Source organism: Mytilus californianus, unplaced genomic scaffold (genome assembly GCF_021869535.1).
Source record: "Mytilus californianus isolate M0D057914Y unplaced genomic scaffold, xbMytCali1.0.p SCAF_1, whole genome shotgun sequence".
Taxonomy (NCBI): Eukaryota; Metazoa; Mollusca; class Bivalvia; order Mytilida; family Mytilidae; genus Mytilus; species Mytilus californianus.
The window spans coordinates 94,008,434-94,030,251 of NW_026262581.1; the positions used below are offsets into that span (position 1 = coordinate 94,008,434).

At 30.1% G+C, this 21,818-nt stretch overlaps 2 protein-coding genes across 8 annotated transcripts in view; one reads left to right on the plus strand and one right to left on the minus strand.

Moving 5' to 3' along the window:
• Positions 1 to 1,228: 1,228 nt before the first annotated feature.
• On the minus strand, positions 1,229 to 19,994 carry LOC127710260 (zinc finger protein 423-like). 2 transcript variants are annotated; one of them, XM_052216039.1, is made up of 3 exons: positions 19,934 to 19,994; positions 17,650 to 17,753; positions 1,229 to 8,227 (listed from the first exon to the last, which is right to left on the minus strand). In XM_052216039.1, the coding sequence occupies exon 3, from the start codon at positions 8,122 to 8,124 to the stop codon at positions 4,300 to 4,302; it is 3,825 nt and encodes a 1,274-aa protein (XP_052071999.1). In that variant the 5' UTR covers positions 8,125 to 8,227; positions 17,650 to 17,753; positions 19,934 to 19,994; the 3' UTR covers positions 1,229 to 4,299. The 2 variants fall into 2 exon arrangements, with proteins under 2 accessions (XP_052071999.1, XP_052072006.1); XM_052216046.1 differs by lacking the exon at positions 19,934 to 19,994 and adding an exon at positions 18,286 to 18,379.
• LOC127710341 (myb-like protein X) overlaps positions 19,989 to 21,818 on the plus strand; it is a 126,301-nt gene continuing 124,471 nt past the window's right edge. For 5 of the 6 annotated variants that reach the window (XM_052216152.1, XM_052216165.1, XM_052216156.1 and 2 more), the window contains exon 1: positions 19,989 to 20,064. The gene's annotated coding sequence lies outside the window, so the exon portion shown is untranslated. The remainder of the gene's footprint in view (positions 20,065 to 21,818) is intronic. The other variant, XM_052216176.1, reaches the window with a different exon arrangement.

The window sequence follows — 21,818 nt, forward strand, 5'->3', positions numbered from 1 at the left end:
CAGTCAGAAAAGGCGGATTTGATAAAACCTTGCAGCATTAAATGTAAAATATTGGAAAGTGTATTCAAGTTTAAGTATACCCGTCATATAAAAATGTTAAGAGTTTTTTTCTTTTGTTGTGTTGCTACTCCACTGTCCCAGGTTAATGGTAAATTGGGGGAATGCAAATATGTTTAAACCAGCCACATTCTGTATTTGCTGTCCCAAGTCAGGAGCCTGTAATTCAATGGTTGTCTTTTGCTGTTGTATATCATAATTATTTTTTGTTTATTGTTTTGTACATCACTACAACCTTTGGTTTTTTCTTGTTTGAATTGTTGTACATTTTGCCTTGTCACGAACTTTTATAGCATGCAGTGCAATATGGGTTTTGCTCATTGTTGAAGGCTATACAGTGACCTATAACTGCTAACAATTACATCATTTGGTCTCTGGTGGATAGTTCTCTTCTTGGCAATCATACCACAAATTCCTTTCTTTATATAGATGTGTTTTTTTAGGCCACTAAATAAGGGAGTTGAGAATGCCACAAATAGTGTAACTGCCTAACTCATCAATTGAAAACAGTTGGAAGGCAAAATCAGCATTATGAAGTTTTAGTGTGTTTAAACAAATATGGCAGTAACTATTGAACCCACAGATTGGAAAACAGAATTCCATGAAGTATGGATAACCAAATAAAGTGAACACAGGTTTAAATCATTTGGTTTGTGTTGTAAAGTTTCTATCTCAATGATATGTACCCCACAACTGATTTTAGCAAATATTATTTGGTACAAACAAGGAAGTTGGAACTGTCTTAATTCATCTATTCATGTGACCTATTACTCCTTACTAAGATTCATAGATCTTATTGACTCATGGTCATTGTCTAGGTTTCAAATGAAATAAACTGTGAACTAAATCATTACCATTTTTAACCCTTATTTCTAAAACAATTATTACCTCCATATTACTAATATCAATGCTTCATAATCTCTATACTTGTAATGATCTAATTAGCATTTAATTTTTTACTGATGAACTAAGTACAATTTCTTGCTTCAAAAAGCAAGAGACCTTTCAAAATTACCAATATTGCACTTTTCCAATGAGAACATCATGAGTCACCCTGATCAAGGATGTTGTATACTTGCTCTGATTTAACAAAATACCAGGCTCTATATATACCTTAACTTCATTAAACCATAAACTAAACAAATGGTCAAAGAAATGAAAAATATAAACATCAAATTAAACAATTTTATTGCACAAATATTCACTTGAGGTAGGCAGAAAACATTGCATAATGTTAGGAAAAGGTTTTGGATTGTTTGATTTTCTTTTTTTTTTTTTATCTGCACAACAAATTCCAAAATTTCAAATCAAATACAATTTGCAATCTCTTAAATTTTTTTGCAGGTAACTATAATAAAAAAGTAAGCGTTTTTTGTAAATCATTTCATTGTTACTTTTGCTATATATGCAAAAAGAAAACCAACCAACTTTTAACATTAAATTTTATAATATCTGAACACACAATTCTCTCAAAACTTGACAGGATGTGCTCCTTTACATGAACCATAGTTTGAAAAATTTCAAACAAACATATGCTAATGTAACACAAAATTCACAAGACAACATAGTAGATGTTTAAACTCCTTTCAATTTTACAAAACTTAAAACTGCAAGAATAGGTAGAATCCCCTTCCCCCAACAAATTTTGTTTTAAAATTTTAAAATTTTGAAACTTAAAATTTATTTAAAAAGGTGATTCAATTACTGTATCTATTTAAAGTTATTCTTTTAGTGTCTAATTATTTACTTATAGTTTTTGTATCATTTATCTTCTACTTATATTCATTTAAAATGATTAGAGAATCGTATATGTCAACTGACATAGAATTACTACAAAACAAAATGACCTAAGTAAATAAGTTTGTGTTTTGTTTTATAAGATTTTTGAATTATTTTATTTTTTTAATTATACTGTATAAGGAACACATCCCACATATATGCCTCAATAAAACTGAACACCATCTGTTTCTTGACTAGAAATGAAATAACAAACATTTAATAGTTTAAAATCACTATTTGAATTGAATTTAATTCAGTACATGTACTACAATGTATGCTTTAAAATAAAAGCGATGCAAAAGATAACCAAAACATCAAAACCTATCAAATAGTTCCATGACAAAATTGGACTATTCATATGTATAGGCATGTGACTTGCTGAACAGTTACAACACCTTGACACATAAAATGTTAAATCTTTTCATGGTACTTTCTGATCCTACAAAGAACACTAACATGGGTCTAATTCTGATGCTGAAAAATTTCAAATTTAGTCATCTAAATATCCAGTGAGTTATTTTATAAATCTTTAATGCTGAAAAATTCTAAATTTGGTATAAATTTAGCAATTTAAATATCCAGTGATATATGTTATAAACTAGCAAGGATTTTTATAACATTTAAAATCCTTGAAAATAGATATGATATAATTATTTACCTGATTGCACAATTTACATGAACAGTAAACAAAAATTTGAATGCTACAGGCACGTAAACAGAAACACATATGTACCTTTCATTTTACATTTAATTTAAAAAAAAATTAATATGAGACATTAAAAGTAAAGGTTTAGAAGACCCATATTAGTGCAACATTTTTCTCTAATTAAACCATAGTGAACTGATTAAACAACAAAATTCGACTAGAATTGCGCAGATTGCAAAATAATGTGTGACTTACAGGAAAAAATAAATAAAAAACCAACCAAGTATATATATATAATATATAATACCAAAAAATATAACAATCCTGTTTGAAAACTCACACACACACCCAACACACTTTTTTCTATAATAAATCACAATATTGCCAAATATATATATTAGTTATATCATGTAGAAAAAATCACACTGGAAAACCATCAAAAATCTTGAACTGTCAACTTAAAAAAGAACTATATGAAGTTTCATGAATACACAGCAATAAGTAAGCATCAATCTCACTCTAGGCTATAAAAGACAATGATAATTTGAAGGACAAAAATCCCTGAAAGAATGATTAATTTTGAAGAGCTTGAATATGAAATGTTCTTGGGCTAAGTACAGGCATATGTAATTATGGGCATCAGTTTATAAAACATGAAAAACAAAGTTCAATCCTCAAAAAATAGCTAATAAAACATCATACAAACATTTTGGCTATGGTTCGCCCATGGAATTTTTTGTTCTTTAAACACTAAATACACACACAAAATTCAACAATATATATATTAACAAAACAAATAACTGCCATCTAGCTGTGGCACACCCTATACAACTATCTACCACATGGGTATATAGACTATCTACATGGTCAAATCGGATGCATCTAATTGATGGCACACTTCAAATAAATTAATATTCTTTGTACATTTCTCTGTCATTTCAAAATAAAAGTTCTTTTAATCTGACTAAAATGTATATAGCCCTGGAGCATATGTTTGTGAAAAAATCATGTTAACCTCTTAGTGTACTATGTACCCCTGATACATACTACATTTCAATATGTGAAGTAATAAATACAATATATCATATATTAAAAACCTGTTCATTTTTAAAACATTGGATGCAAATTTTTAAATTGAAATGACAGAGGGGAATGAACACTCTTCATCCCCTTATTTTTGCGTTTCTCATTTAGAAGAAAAACTTCTCATTCATAAATATCAAATATTAAATAGCACTCTTTGTCATATTGACACTAGCAATTTCAAGCAGAGTTAAAAATTCTGCATTTCACCAAGCATATGATACAATTTAAAGAAAAAGCGAATAAGTTAAAAATTTAATACTGAATGATCTAATACCTACTTTTCTCTTTTAACAGGCAAACTGAACTGGAAGTACTTTGTTTTTTATTCTTTTTGATTTTATCTATCAAATAAATGTGTATAGGACTCCTATTGTATCATATTTAACAAGATATTTTGTAATTATCAACTTCTGCATATGTTTTGACTAATTACAACCATTTGAAATAGCTCCAATAAAGGCCTAATTTGATCTATTTTGCACAATTACAATGGAAATACAGACTAATGTGTTGACTAAAATATGCCTCATCTGTATCAATTGTTGTATAGTTAACTTATTGCACAATATAAAAAAATTGTCAAAAATAATAAATTTTTGAAAATTATTAGAAAAATTCCATGCAGTAATAAATGCAAAATTCACAACAAAACAGAAAAAAATAAAAAAAACAACCTCAAAATATGAACACATCACATGAACACTGGAAAAAATAGCTAGTAAAATGGACAACTATTGTTCCATTGGGGTCAAGTGGAAGGTTACAGTTATTGGTGCACTCACATGGTGTCGGACTGGCATCTTCACAACAGTTGTAACAAAGTCACTATAAATTGAAGAACAGTCTTTAATCTTAAAAGCCTGCATCTCACAATCTGACCCATTAACAGCTTGCACATGGAGATTTAGTGGCTCTGACGTTTTCCCTGAATAATTATCTTCCATATCCAAGCCATTGAGACATTCTTCTGTGCCACTGTGGACTCTCTCAACGTGACGTTTCAACTGTTTGATGAACCTTGTGGAAAACTTGCAATGTTCACAAGAGAAGCGAGTATTTGATTTGACTACAGCAAAATCTTTTTTACGTATATGCTCTTCACGTATATGATGGTTACATAGAATAATTGATGGAAATTTGCGGCTACATTTAGAACACCTGTATTTTCCAATTTTTGTTGGACTATTTCCATGAATGTTTCCAAAAGCTTGTCCATTTTTCGGTGATATATTATGCACTTTAAGTTCATGATCACAAAGGTTGTTCAACCATTTGCTTCTGAAATCACATTGAGAACAACTGTAATACTTCTGCTTTGTGATCAAAGAAAATTTGTGAAATCCAAGTCTAGACTTATGCTTTCTTGGTCTAGAGGCTGGTGGCATGTTTTCTCTTTCATTTTCAGTGGTATTCAGACTAACCTGGGCATTATGTTCTTGAATCATATGTAAATGCATGGCAAGTTCACTTGGGAAGGAAGCATCACACATTCGACAAATTCTAGTGTCCATTTGAGTTTCAGAAAACAATCCCTTTCTAACAGATGATAGCATCCCATGATCTTTCATTATATGTAGCTTTAGTCGTTTCAAATTCTTGAATCTTTTCTCACATAGTTGACAAACTTCACTGTAGGAGTTGTAATACTCAGAGTTTTCATTGTCATTGATCATGTTTTCAGAGTCTCTTTTTTGTTCATATCCATAAATACTACTTGGACGAGATACATTACTACCTAGATGAACAGCAAGTGGACTTTGGTTACGTTCTCTCATACTGAGATCAGTTGGAAGTGATGAGTTACTTTGTGTGTCAAATTCGGAAGGATATGGTGAACTACTAGGTGAAAGTGATGTTTCGCTTGGCAAGATTCCATGTTTGTTTAACTTGTGAGTACGCAAGAAGTATTTGTTGCAAACCTCCTTATTACATAGTTCACAGATGACCCTTGATGAGTTGACAGGTTCTTTCCATCGCCATGAATGTTTCTCATAGACATTTTTGCTTTTGCCATTAGTATTCATGCTAAGATTTAGTGGTTTGTTGCTCTGACTCATTGAGGCTGATAGATTTGCCTGGTTCATAGACATACTAGCTTGGCTTAAAGACATGTTCAAGAATGCAAGTTTATCAGAATCAGGGGTTTCAGGTTTATCACTACGAATACCATGAATATTCAATTTATGTGTACGTAAGAAGTATTTGCTACAAAATTCTTTCTTACAAATTTCGCAATATGCTTCTGGATCAATACCCATTTTAACTAACTCGTCTTTTGATGGTTTCTCAACAGAGTTTGGAGACGTATCAAGTAATGCATCACTTGCTCTTGGGTAACCCATAGGGAATGATGCTCCCATTGAAGTAGGCAGCTTTGGACTTGGATCAGATGATTCAAATTTCATTGCTGATTTTATTGGAGTAGAAGGTTCACTTCCATTTAGTTGAAAAGATTTACTGATGTCTAGCTTGAGATCTTGTTCTGGTGAAGGCTCTACTCCATGCACTTTCTGTTTATGAACTTTCAGGAAGTATTTATTACAAAGAACCTTGTTGCAAATATCACAAGTTACACGATCGGCAAGTTTGGCAGCTACCATATTACTAAACATGGTTGACATTCCGTTTTCCATCATTCTATTGTTGAAGTACTCATCCATCTCCATTTTTGCAAGGGAATTAGGAGAAATTTTCATCTGAGATTCTATTCTATCTTTCATTGTGCTTTTCATGATGTCTTCCATTAAAGCTCCTTCATAGGCTTCATTCAACATTCCATGGATCTGAATTCTGTGTATACGATATGTGTATTTGCTTGCAAACTCCTGATTGCACAAATTGCAGTATGTACCAGGATTCTCTGGGCTTGATGTAACTAAAGACGTACCTGCCTTTGGACTATTCTCTTGCTTGATGTTGTTTGCATCATTGGGTGATTCAGACTGTTCAGAGGTAGGCTTGTTGTCAGAAAAGATAGGCATCTTGTACGGTGGTATCTGTGGACCAAATGGAAAATCATCAAAAAAGATACCATGCTTGTTTGCTTTATGAATTTTTAAGAAGTATTTGTTACAGAATTCTTTCTGGCATAGATCGCAATATGCTTCCTGATTGAGAGCCCCATTTGATGATGGTATCTGACCAGTAGATGATATTGAAGATGGAGGTGGTGTGTTTGCTGATGAATGTGATGGCATTGGTGGTGGTGTTGGTGATGTTGGTGGTGGCTGAGACATAATTGGTGGTGTTGGCATCTGTCCCTGTGAAGGCATCAAACCACCAGCATGTAGCAGCATTGGTGCCATGAATGGATTCAAAACCATAACTCCTGGTGGCATATTAGGTAAGCCTGGCATACTTGGTAATGAATGTGGTGGCATAAAAGATGACATGGATGAAGATATAGTTGGATTCCCCAGAGACATTGTTGATGATGTAATAGCATCTAGTTGTGCCTGAAGGTCTTTTGGTCTTCCCCTTTTGTTTGCTGAAGACATACCATCTGGTGGAGCAATACCATGCACATCCTGCTTATGTTTTTTGAGGTAGTATTTGTTGCAGAAGTGTTTCTGGCATAGCTCGCAAAAATCTTCCATGTCCTTTGGAACAGGTTTACTGCCATTATTATTATTAGCACTATTGTTGATGCTTGATCCACCTGGTGTTGTAGGAGTGGAAGGAGGATTTGGCATCAGTGGTGACTTTGCTTCTATGTTTGCTGGCGGTTTAGGAGTGTCAGGTTTCTTGCTTTTTGGTTCTGTTGCAGGAAGGTTCTGAATAAAATCCATTACTTTGAATGACGAAGATGTAGTTAGTGTAGGCGGTTGTATAGGTGAGGCAGTTGTGATTATATCTTGAGGTAGTGGCATACTGGGGCCCATGGATGAAATTGGTGATGTGGAATTATCAAATATACCATGCTTGTTAGCTCTATGTGTCTTCAGAAAGTATTTGTTGCAGAATTCCCTGTCACAAATTTCGCAATAAGCATCTTGATGGAAGATACGATTTCCGCCATCAACCTTTTTGCCTTCTTCGTCTGAATTAGGTATTTTTTCAAGCAAATCTTTAAACCTGTCTTCACCATTGATGCGAGTAGGATCCACTCTCTCAGATTCAGGTTCTCCATTTGTTGGAAATGCTGGCTGGAATAATTCACTTCCAAGACGGTGATATTTAGTTGGATAGGCTTCTGAACCTGGAATACTATGGAAAGATGATAACAACTTATTGTTATTTTCAATCATTTCATTTTCCTTCAATTTCCTATTAATATCTGAGTCTTTCTCCATTATATTTCTGTCTATTCTAACATCTGAAGAATCACTTTCTTCTGACGGCCTGTTTTCTGCATCATTCATATCATTGTTTCCATTATTTGGGAATTGGGATTCGGATGTACCTAAGTACTTGCTGCCAGGTTCTACAGATTCACTGTCGGCACTACAGGATACCCGTATTGGTTTACTTTGTTTTCGACGATTTCCCTTCATCTTATCAAATGCTAAAATATCCATGGCTAGCATCTGATCGCTGGAGGGATCCAGAACAACCATTAAAATTCTCTAATTGTACGGTTAAGTTAAGATAGTTCTCAATCACAATAAATATCTGGACTAATTGATCACTACAATGTACAATCCACCATTACTGGAAATTCTGAAATGACAAAAAAAAAAAAAAAAGATAAATTTTGAATCAAACATTTTTACAAATATTTATGTCTTAAAAGTCATTATAGGTCAGTCTGTTTAACGCAAATCTTGTGTATGAATCAGAATATTTTTTTACTGAGTATCTTATCCTCAATTTTCTACATAAATATACAAATTTCAATCCTGTTTTAAGTGCATTATACATTTCTCTTCACCATTAGGAAAAAATATTTCACATACCGGTAACAATTTGTTCTGAGCAAATCTGAACAACTGGTAAAAAAAAGTTTCAGCTCATTTTTTTAAAGAAAGGTTAATTAGTTCTGTCAGTGTGATTTTTACTACAAAATCAGAAAACCTTTTTTCCAATAGAAGATTTCAATATGTATTTCAGTATGAAATAAGAAGCTAGGCCCAGTGCAGCATGACAATTTTTTTCCAGCATGTCCATAAAAGGAAAGTTTAACCTTCCAGCATGACTTAAAAGGAAAGCTAAACAACTGTTTAATAAAAGCAAGTGTAGATAACATAATAAGGTATGGGACAATTTCTGACAAAGAAGCATTCATTAAACTTTGAGGATGATAAGAGATATATTAACCCTAACTGAAAAAGGGCAGGAAGAACATTTCATACAGAATCTAAACAGAAAAAAACAAAATATCAAAACAGGAATTTAGGCCTTTTACTTTGAAATTGGTTGAACCATTTTTCTTTTGCAATCCCTATTTTACTTCCAAATGGACAGATCATATTCATTATACTTTGACAAGAGTTATCACACATAAACATTTATGGCTTCATGTGATCATGAAAGTACATCACAGTTAAAAAAATATTTCAGTCACATGGAAAAGTAAAATAGATCCCTTAATTATAATTATATGACAAAAACTTGTCAAGAATGCCTTTCTGCTAGAGAAAAAAAACAAGATAGTTGCATCAACATTTTTTTCAGTTACTTATTTAAACATGAGACAGTGCCAAATATTAACTACGCACCTTCAATGAAATACCATATAATGCATACCTGTCATTTATTTAGAAACCTTGAAAATTTGTCATCTTGCCACACAAACAACTTCAGTGTATAATAATGATTGTTTGTATTAAGAAGGCAAGCTGATGCTATAAAAAATATACAGTTTTAAAGTAGAAATGTTTCATTTTAAATTTGAAGGTAAATGACATATGTTCTAATGGTATTATATAGTAACAGATTGCAGTTATAAAAGAACTGTTAATGACCTAGCTTCTATGCAATAAACTTTAAAATTGGTTGGTAAAATGGAAAGGGATGAAAAAAACAGATCTTTTAAGACTCTCATTGATCCAAGTAATTTGTGATGGTAATCAAAATATAATTAGTTAGCATATATTGTTAAAATATTAACCTATTCCAAGAAAGCTTCTGACAAACAAGAATGATAAAAATATTTTCTACATGTTCTTTTAAACCTGAACATGAAATTTATCAGGCAGAACGGAAGTATTATTAAAGGACATTTTAAAGCACAAAATTGCAAATAAAAGAAAATTAACTAAAATTATGAATCATTTAAAGCACTTTTCTAGACTTTTGTTTGTCTTGAAATCTTACAGCCAAAAGGTTATAAAGATATTATACATGTATACAAAAAATTTAAAGCAACAACAATGTTAATTTCAACTTCTAAATAAGGGAGCTGCAGTGCTATCTTTTGTACACATTACATTGAACCTAATAAACCATGACCAGATCAAAATACTTTCTAAATAAAGGAGCTGCAGCCCTATCTTTTGTACACATTACATTGAACCTAATAAACCATGACCAGATCAAAATACTTACTATTTAGTGGAAATATTACAATATAGACTATCCCCTAGATGAGTAATTTTTTTATGTAAATCTTTTTTTTAACTCTGCAGCTTGTGATTTTACTTTTAGATTCCCTTATAAGTTGATCTTGACTTCACACAGTTGAAGTTAATGTTTGCCGTCAATTCAAAATTTCAAATGAAACTTGTCCTTTATTATTAAATAATTCAATATAAAAAAAGCTTTTAAAAAATAAGATGAAATGAAACAAATAAACATTCCTTCCTCAATATAATGACATTTTAATTGACAAGAAAATAAATAGCTAGCCTATTATCTCATTTTAATTTTTTTCCAGAATTTTGTTGCTATGGAAACCTCCCTAGTTTTTTATTAGTATGATATGCTTTAATAATTGATATTTTCTCTCATCAACAAAACAACAATAACTTTTCATATCTACACTTATTGAGATGTATATCTATGCATTCAGCTTGCACTGAAAATAAATATAACAAGCATGCACCAACCATTATTTAATTGTGCAATACACTTAATATCCTGATAAACTAATCAAATTAAAAAAAAAAGTAAATATGAAAAAACTCACTTCTTTAATGAACTGCTTCACTTCTGTTATGACAGAAATTATTTACCTAATGTTTCTTACATATGGTCAGCTCAAACTTCTAATTGAAATTGACAGTCAAATTCAAAAGACTTTACCCCACAACACCATCAATAATTCACATAGTTATTAGTCCAGAGTTAATTAACACAACATGTTCAGTTTGCCCACTGCCCATTGTCAATTTCATTTGTAATTACATGTAACAACTCCAATGTGATAACAGGTTCTTTTGAAAAAAAATTTGATCTGTAAAATTAGATGCTTCTAATACACCCAGAGTATACAATTAATTTATAAATAAAATGAAATGTTATAAACAACCTAGTGTTTATTTACAGGCCAAATTACTGGAATACAACAAAGGAAAATTATCAGATTACAACAGGTGATATCTTTTTTTCAGGTAGAAATATGATTTTTCATTGTTAAAATGGACAGGTGTGCTTTAAAAATTGTCAATAAATGACCGACAATGACCATTGACTTTTACTGCTTGCAATAATACCTGTTTTTCTCCCAGTAATTAGCAAACTGGTGAAAAAAAATTATTATCATAAAATAAATTGCAAATAAAGATAAGTAAAAATGAACCTCAGTCAGAAAAGTATACCCTTCTTCAGTATTTTGTTAATCCTGAATTCTCAGGCTTTAAAAAAATGGCAATTGCATTTCAAAAAGATCCTGTGCAACCGCAGTAGAAATTACACTATTTCAAACAAAAAAATGGTTTTCACAATAAGTAAAACTGGAATAACTGTGTTGTATTTGAGTACTTATTCGGAGTAAAGGATGAACTTTTGTCTTTAGATATTCAATTTCTTTATTGTATGAAGTTGATGACCACTGTCAAATGTTTAAAACCATATGAAGAAAGGAACAAATTGTCATGTTATGAAATATGATCCTTGCTCTGTATATATATGTATTAGACTGATATGTCAAGATGGATTTTTGACATAACCCTCCTGGAAGACATTCTATACTATAAGGACATTATTTTTACTCTAGTTTACAGGTCTACTAACAAAAAAATCATCTTTAACTAACAGTTAATGTTTTAAATTAAATCTGACTTTAATAATAGTTCTTAATGGTTTTCATAGAGATGCATTCTCACAGCCCATGTGCACAGTCCTTGATAAGTACCTACTTTATGTCTTTAGTTCAAATCATTTATCATGATATGTCCAATGATCCTTGCATCATAATGATATCTAATATATGTATAATATCAAATTTCAAAATTTGATGTCAAATTGTAAAATGTTGGTCATTTATTTTAAGGTGGTTATATGTCCACATCTTCTGACACATGTCAACAATTTGAAAAATAAAAGTCATGACAAGTGACAATACATAATAAAGATAAATTAATGTATATTATTTAAAACAGAAGAGTTTGAAAAAACATTCCAGATATAGTTTTAAAATATATCCATATTTAAATTAGTATCTTGAGGTAAAATGGAATATCACTCAAATTAGAGCCAAGAAAAAAACACAAATTACTGTGGAGTTTTAAGGGGAGATAACTGGAATAGCTGTTATTAGCAATTTGGCTGTGTGGTGTTTCAAGAATTTCTACCACAATGATCAACAATATCATTGGTCTTAAAACAAACACAAAACCCCTGTATTGATAAATTATAATTTTAACAATGCTTTTTACAGATTTATTTAATGGGAGAAAATGCAGCCACTCCAGCTTTTTTAATACCCAATGAGTCATGAAAAATATGCAAAATAACACCTATTCCATTTTAAATCTCATTTTATGACTTGTATGACATTTTCTGAATAGATTTTTATTGATCAGAAGACCTTAAAGTTCATAAAACTTGATTAAATTTTATGCAGCAGATGTTTAAAGTATTAAAAGTCAATAAAAACAGGAAAATAATTTTATTATTCAAGAAATTTCTGAAAAATATAACTTTTTTCATTTCACTTTTATGTGATATAAAAAAAAGTAAGTGTTGAAAATCAATAGAATGGTCATTATGAAGAAGTTAATTATATAAAAAAAATATTCTACCATCTTCTATCAAATGCTAAAAAATTACATACCTATTCAATAGAGATCAGATTTGCAACATATTTTCCCAATATTTTCATAGCAGTGTATATTTAATCTCAGGATAAATGTTTAAATTATTTTAAGTCAATCCTGAAATAACTTCCTGAACTGGATACATGGTGTTGATTGATAAATGCCCCCAGGTTGATAAATTCAGAAACAAAATTTTTAGTATGGTTCATATTAAAGTATTAACATTCACTGGCCAGCATGTTTACTGATTAGACAAAGATAAGGAAGTTGATATTTAATCTTAGAGGAAATAAAGAAAAATTTCAAAACCAGAACTGACCCCTGCCATGGGTGTTTTAACACCAACTACCATCCTTATGTAATCTACTTTGCATACATGTAATACTTTATTAAAAACTCATTCTTAATAACTGATTATCAACAGTAGTGCTGATAATTATCTGAACATCTTTACGTAATTGTCTGTTGATGTGGAAGATGAAATCCATTTAGTTTTAAATAGTTGAGAACAAATTAAATACTAGATTTGTTAACATTAAATCCAAACATATTATCACTTATTTGAATGTCAGGTTCTGCTAGAAGTCACATTTCTCTGCATTAAAGTTACTGGATGCATGTAACAATAAAAGAGAAAAATCTTCCCCTAATTTTACTCTAGACTGGTAAAAATATACAACATGAATAACCTGAGGGGGAGGTAGGTACACATGTGGGAAGGTATAAATGAACCTTCAAGAAAAATTTCTTATCATGTATTTTTTACGCTATGATGCAATTTTTTTGTCTTACTGTATGTATTACAATGCATTACAGCAATTTATTCAACAGAAGCATGTACAACAACTTCATTATTATATAGAATAATACAAAAGACTCTCACTGCAGGCATTATCGTATAAATGATCTTCATTCTCATCATTTGATTACTACTGATGAGGACATTTTTTCATCTAATTTTATCCCCATGGTACCAAGTGTCAGGCAAACTTTTACCCATGTTAATTCAGAATTAATGCAGCCCAAGTGAAATTAATTTTCAGTTTCAAAATTGATTAAACTTAAAGTCATCAAAGCTTTAAAATGTAAATTAATGCTCCATTAAATTCACATGTTTCTAATGATTGGTCCCATGGAACATTTTTCAGTAGCCAAGTAAAAAGATCATAAAAACATCAATAATCATCATTATCCAATTTGAAATTTTACAATTTATTTGGCAAGATCTTGATCAAACAAATGTCACATTTCTGTCTGACTCACTTCATTCAGATTTGAATATTCCACATGAAAAATGACGATTTTAATTAGAAAACAATTAAGAGAGAGGTCATTTGAAAATCAAATTAAATTTCAGTTCCTGACATCCCGAAGGAAAAAGAAACATTCTTTATGAATTTTTCTATGTCATCTATCTCCTTAATCTTTTTTGTATCACAACCTACGAAACTATCAAATATTAACTTTGGTCATATAGGTATAATCATTACATGTTTGGACCCCCCTAATTCAAAAATAAAAAAAATATTTACCTTTCTTTCTTCCTTCTAAAAGCAATCCTTCAGTTTGAAATGTTTTGTTAATATTAAATTTTTTTTTAAGCAGATAATCCCTTATGATGTTAGATTTCAAACATTTTGAGCAGATCTGATTGCAGTTCCATTAGGTAATCCTTTTTAAGCTGAGATAGTTATATAATATTTAAAAAGCATTTAAGTTTAACAAATTTTGTCTTTAAGGTAACAAATTTAAGAATTAGTTTATTTGAGTTAAATCTGCCATTGAGATATGTTCAAAGCATTTAGGTGTTAACAGTAGTAAAAACAAAATATTTTTTAAAGTTATTGTACACTTTTAAACTCTTGTTTATTGATTATTTAACGTTCTGTTTGTAAACAAAAAGAAAGAAAGAAAGCTGGTCATAATTATAACCCTCTCTTGACCCTCTGTTTAGAAAGAACATCATGTTAAGAAACTTCCTCTTAATTTTCTACAATTCTATTAAATTGGTATATATGTTTTTCCAATTATCTTTGTAAAAAGATTTTTAATTTTTCAAACAACAGCTGGAATTCTAATTCCTGAAACATAAATTGGTATAAAAGACCAAGGCCAGAGAGCATATTTTTATCATCTTTAAGATGATGGTGGTTAGGATATTTAAGTGGTGCCAAATACACTTAAACCAAATACTTTATTTTACTTTGATGTTTAAAACCTGATGTCCATCATCATGTTTATATCAAAATCAAATAAGTTTCATCTGAAATGAAATCCAGATTTCAGAGACTGACAAATCTTGAAAAAATCCACAATCAATAACTCATTACAGAAGATTTTAAATATGCTAATTACTATTGATAGAATTATAGATGACTAAAGCTATTATCTAGAGTTTTATGTGGAATTTGGACTTGACCATATGGTCAGGAGAAAGATTTTGACCAGATTTTCTCAGTAAATCTTACACTGACATATCAGATTTCACTGCCCATTTATAGACGACATTGAAGCATGTTTTATACAAACTATACTGCAAGAAATTAAAATTATCTTTCTGTTTGATATAAAAACTTTGATATCTAATTAAACATATAACAAGATTCTGTAGATATGAGGCTCTTAAGGGGGTATATATAAACATTGTATAAATACTATACATATTAACAAAAATTTACAATGGCAAAATTAAGGAGCATCTGGCACTTTAAATTAATACCTTCTCAACTTGTTCATGTTATATTCCAAGAATAAATGGTAATTCATTTATAATCTTTTGCAGTAATTTTAATCATCTAGATAACAGTTTAGTCACCTAAGGTGATGTATAAAATCTTTTAAATCTTGTATCCACACCTATATCACATAAATAACCACCATAAGCACTTATTTATATTGTGATAAAACATTTATTTCACTACCAAGTACCATGCTTTCTCCCACTTGTAATAGTACTTGCAAACAATTTTTTTTCTTTCTGAAAGTCCCCATCAATCATCTTAAGATTATGTAATATGATACAAATGATGACTTTTGTCAAAAATTACAACTGACCCTTGTCAAAATGTTTAATAACATTAATTTAGCTTCCAGCTGTCATTACAATTTTAATGCTGCTGGCATGATGCAGGAAACTAAATCTTCTTATAAACTATCTTTAATAACTCAAATTCATGACAGAAAGATTGAGGCAGAAGCTATTTTGATGCTTTATAAAGAAAATTTTCACAGCTTAAAGAATTCAATTTCAGGGCTTCCTCAAGATATAAAATTTGAGAAATTAAAGTAATAATAAAATTTCCTCCCTTTTTGTTTAACCCTTATTAACCCCATAATTAAACGGGACAGTAATATTACTGAAAGATCCTAAATGAAATCCAATCAGGGATTAATCAGATACTTTGAAAGCATTCCAAATGAATTGATATTCATCTTAATCCCATCTTTTGATCAGACTCTTCTATAGCGTCTTATACAATGTAAAATGAAGGCTGAGGAGGCAGATATGTATCAGACAATTTAGTACTTGAGTAAAAGTGGCATTTAACACACCAGCATGTTTAGCAATTAAACAGTATGTCAAACATATGAATATAATAAGAATGATGAGGTTATACCAGCAGTTTGGAAAACTATCCTTATCATACACTTAGTTAAATCTTTTAAAATTGGGAAATCTTCTTAACAATGTAATTCAGTATTTTTGTTATTGGTTTGAATTAAAATAGAATGAGACGTAATGATTTTAAGGAAATGGAAAGTACATGTATTTTTAATTTCTTTTTTATTCAAGGTTTTCAACATATGTTTATAAGTATATTGACTCTTTTTAAATTGATGCAAATTTGTGCACATGTGTATGTTTATTGGAAGTGTTCAATTTATTTCATTTGCTTAAAACAGCCATTAACTTGAATAAGGATGATACTGAATGTCTGCTTAAAGTTGGCTACTTTTATGTTTTAAAAACTTATAATCAAAATAATGAGATTGTGATATTTATTTTAAACTGGAATATTACCCATTATAATAATTACCCTCAGCCATAAAGCATGGGAATGGAATATTATAGCCATATTTAACCTCTAACTGCCCATATTATCATCAGCATGTTATCCAAAGTTTGAATTAAACTAATTACCCAGATGTATTATTAGACAATATCTGAAGCAAGCTTTGGGATAAAGTTTTACATATTTGAAAAGGTTATACTAATTATCTAGCATCTGTTTACAATAATATTACATTACAGTGTTACTGAAGATATCCAAGTTTTTCACTGTCATTAATATTTCATATTAACCAAAGATAAAGGAAAGTTTAATATTCATGTAAACCCCAGTGGACCTTCCTGAGCAGTAATTCAAATTTCCAATCATTTATATGGTACATGATCTTATTAGCACCATAGATTGCCCCTTGTTCCTGGGGCCTCAATGATTCTGTATGTTCTCTCCCCTGGATATGATGTAAGTAATGAATTAACACATCAGGATCTTACAAACATGCAAATGACTTAATCTGAACACAAAATTATTATCTTTTAATCTTTAGCAAAGAAATGCCCCCAATGGTAACCTCATTTTTAATTCAAACCATCTGTTACTATATTATTTCAAAATTCATAAAACTTTAAAAGGAATATATAAAACAGGATTTTTTCAATGTTAAAAATCAATTACTCAATTTTTACATAAATATCACTTTTTATTAACGTTTATAAAGGAATAAATTTTTTTTTTTTAATTTTCTGAGGTTATCATGTTAAAAAAAAAAATTTAAATCTCTTTGACAGCATTCAGAGGAAATGTTAAAATGAAACAAAAAATGAAAAGCAATCCCACCAAATTGATTTAAAATGTTTATTTAAACACTCATCACACTCCAAAAACTTGGACACCAGCTACTATTACATGCAAGGATGGTGAAACAATTTATATTTACCAAGGAATTCTTTTCAGCTAGCAAAAACATCAAAATTCCAATATGGCTTCTTTCACTTCACATAAAGGTGCAGTTCTAAACAATTAATTCATATTTCTGTTGTTCTGTAAGTAGAGGGTATAATTCATGACAGTTAAGTCAGTTTGGGTGATCCTGCAAACTATGATGTTAAATTAAAGCTACATGTGATCATAAATTATGTGTATCTTCTCCTAAGTAACTTACTACAAAAATACTTGCAAAAGTAACAAAACTAATATATAGAACTTGTTATACTATTTTGATAAGAGAAATTATTAACACATGGTGAGCCATTAAAAACTCACGTTGTTACAAACGTCCAGATGAAACATACAAACCAATATATTTTACTCCTAATCAAACAATAAATGATGAGAAATCAGTTTTCATCAATATTCTAAAGGCAGTATAATTATATCTTTATATAAAATTGATTTAAAGACTTTTGTTGTAGATTGTTTGTTCAAAGTAATTAATTGCTTGCTACTAAATAGCATGTAGGCTTCATCATTTAACAAATTAAGACTGCTGTATTTTACTGATAAAGTAAAAATGTGATTGAAGTTTCATTTTTTAATCCAAGATGAAAATGTATAGAATTTTATTGATTTTTACCTTGTTTTTTTCTGTTTTAATTCCCAAATCACTTTAAGACAAAGTCTTTAAATTAACAATTCCTTTGAAGTTCTATTTCAAATTGTTATTTGACAACCAAGTGACATATTCCAACTGTTATAGAGAAACATAAAAATAAGATCTAGTTGAAACACTACAAAACATTAAATTATCCATATATGGAGTTTAAGGAGTGGTTTTATTTTCCGCAGTGATGTTATGTTTACATATTAATAGCCCCTGGTCAGTATTTCATTACTGAAAACAAGAAAATTTTGATAGATTACCTAGCTAAATCACAAAGCCATCAAAACGACAGCTTATAACTCAAATAATGCAATGAAAAATCACAAGTATTGTTATAATATCAAGACAATTTTTAAAACCAATGTAAAAGAAAAATTCTGATAGGTTCATTTGTTAGTGGATCAATCAATGGCCAAAGACAAGAGGCATTAATATGTCAAACTGATCAGCATATGGGCAGATTTTGAGATCTTGCCATTTCACCAGAAATTTGACTCTGGCAAATTAAACTTTCTACAGTATCACTTTCAAAGTAGCACAAATTTTCATTATAAAACTGTCAAATGTTAAAATTAAAATCAAATCAATTTTGTAAAGTTGATCACACTAAATTACTTAAATCCACATTTACAACAAAATTTTTACAATGAAGTTAATTTAATTACATTGTCAATAACCTAAACAAGTTGACAGCTTGAAATACTTTTTTACTTTGTCACAACTTCATATGAAAGTTTTATTTTGCATTTAAAATTCCATCTGGAGCCAAACAACTGCCCTGGATCATACAAGTAATTTAAACAATAGAGCAACATCTCTGGTTTCATAAAAGAAATTATACAGTTCAACTTTATCTTTCCGTTTAAGATATGCTTGATCTTTAATAACTTCAGAAATTATAACGATTGTTACAGTGTCAGTTTTTTAACAGATAAGTAGATAAAGCATTAATTATTATTTATCGAAAACGAAAGAGGACGAGTGTGTGCGTATTTCTCATTGCAACTAAATATTGCAAATTTTGCTGACCTCACCCCATCTCATTCCCGTGGTCAAACTGATAAAGTTTTTTCACTAAAAACATCGTCTGCTACGAAGTTCAGCATCCCAGTAGAAGTTTTGTAAACTGGCTTGTGACTTTTAAATAATCAATTGAACATAATAACATCAGTGATAATTCATCTAAGAACATAAAAACGACCTCAAGGGTAAAACAACAAACGTAATACACAAAAATTATCATAATTTGACATTTTCACCTATTTTCCAAAAACTGAAGAAAAAAATCTTTATAAAAATAGTTTCTACATTACCGTCAAAGTTTAAAATCCACAATACAACCTTCATCATTAAAGAAATTTATCTTTAACCATTAGATAATAAAGATTCCAAGAAAATTGATCGTTCAGCTGCTGAAGTTTAATTTAAAATCCAGTGTCCGATAAGCGATGGACATCAGTTATTGATTCTTTTTAACTTTGTCTTCGAAAAATCTTTAGAAAGATTTCACTTTGAGTGTCCCAATAACAAATAGATGCTGAAACGAACATTGCTTTCCTACGTAATTAACTTTTTTCTTTAATTGAACTTTTATGACATTGTGTAAACTTTAAACATTTACCTTCGTGTGTATCCGTTCTGCACTAAATCGCCATCTTACAAGTTTTTTAAATTCCCAGAATCCTTCTCAAAAATGGCGACCAAAATAGAAAACACGTTGGGTTTGTTGTGAAAAATTAAATGTTCTAAGTGGTGAGTTGAAACAAAGTTTGAAATGAAAATTTGAAATTCAACGCACAGTATAATTTGTCCAGTGATAATTAGATTAATTACACTGTCCAATAGATAGGGGAAATGGTTGATTAATCACAGTCGGCACACTACAAGGATAGACGTTTATGAAAACGATAACACTCAAAATGAATTTCTTAATTGACCGCCCATTGTTTTGGCCGAAGAATTATAATTCACAGGAGGCATGGCATATGTCATAAACATTAGCTCACGCCTACTGCAGTTTAAAAGGGCTGGACTTTCTTACATCATTTTCAAATCTGGATTAAATTATAATTTGCAGAGACATGGCAGTTCCAAATAAGTCATTTAAGATTTCCATGGTTACCAATTTTTTGAACTGACACATGAGTATTTTAATATAAACAGAAATCCATTGGCCGTTACATTTGTTAAATTAAATTTTTTTGTTATGGGCTGCATGTCACAGAGTTATTCTATATGCATAGTTTTTAATGAACTTCAGATGTGTGAATTTTTCTATTGATTACTTAGCACATGAAAAAGTTAAATAAAAGATAATTATAAGTTGATAAGGATTTTTAACTTATTATTTTTTATTGATTATTGCAAGATAATTGAAGAATAATTCTTAGATAGATTAGTCATGCAAAACATGTTGTAATATCTTGATTGATTTTGAATTGAACTTGATCATTGAATAATTATGATCTTATTTTGTAATTATCCTATTAAAATTTTTTAAATTATCAGAATTAAAAAAGAATACCTTCTGTTACAATTGGATAAATCAAAGTGTGATGGTTAAGGTCAACATTGTTTTACCTTTTTTCATGAATCATATAGAAACTTTATTAGATAAACTCAGACACAGTAACTGCGCTAAAGGAGCATCAAATATACATAATACATTATAATTACAGATGACAGAATATAAGAGGTGTTGTCTAATCCATTTATTTCTGTTTAAATACTAGTAAAACAGTATGTAAGATGTCCAGAATGGGATGCAATTTCATAAGTTAAGGCACCAGTATAGTAACATATCCCATACTTAACGTGATGGTACCCAAATTGCACCTATTTTGACAGTTTTTTAACCTGCGTTTATTTATGATCCAGACAAAAGTTTCCATTCTGTATTTATTTTGTTGATGTATCCTTATTTACTTTATGGTTCCACCAATTTAATTTTGAATCCATGTTGAATCATAGAAAAATGGGTTTGAATCGACCTCCAAACGATCCATGGTTCTGTAATGAGGAGTACCCAAATTGCATCCATGCTTAAATTCACATCCTTAAAAATCGAATAACAGATAATTTGTGTTATTTCTTCAAATATTTAGAACAATTTGACACTAGTCCATGCTTACTATTCATTTTTTAAGAAATGGATGCTCTTAACATATTTTATTTGCTAATTTTTAAAAGATGACTTTTTGTGGATGTCGCATGGCGACGTTTCCGTAGATTTGACTTTTTCCAGTGAATGCTTCATCTGTTGATATATATTGTGAATGTTTTTTGAACATTTAAATATATTAACTTATTTGAAAGACGTGCATAATGTCAAATAATAATCATTTAGTCCCTAGGAAAACGTGTTTGATTTTCGCTGCTATTTTTGCTAAATAGGTGCAATTTGGGTACTCTGATGTTAGAGGTGCTTCATAAACTTCCATTTATAGTGATGTGTATAGTCAGTATTTTGAGAGTGATGTGTTTGTCAATGGAAAATAAATATAATG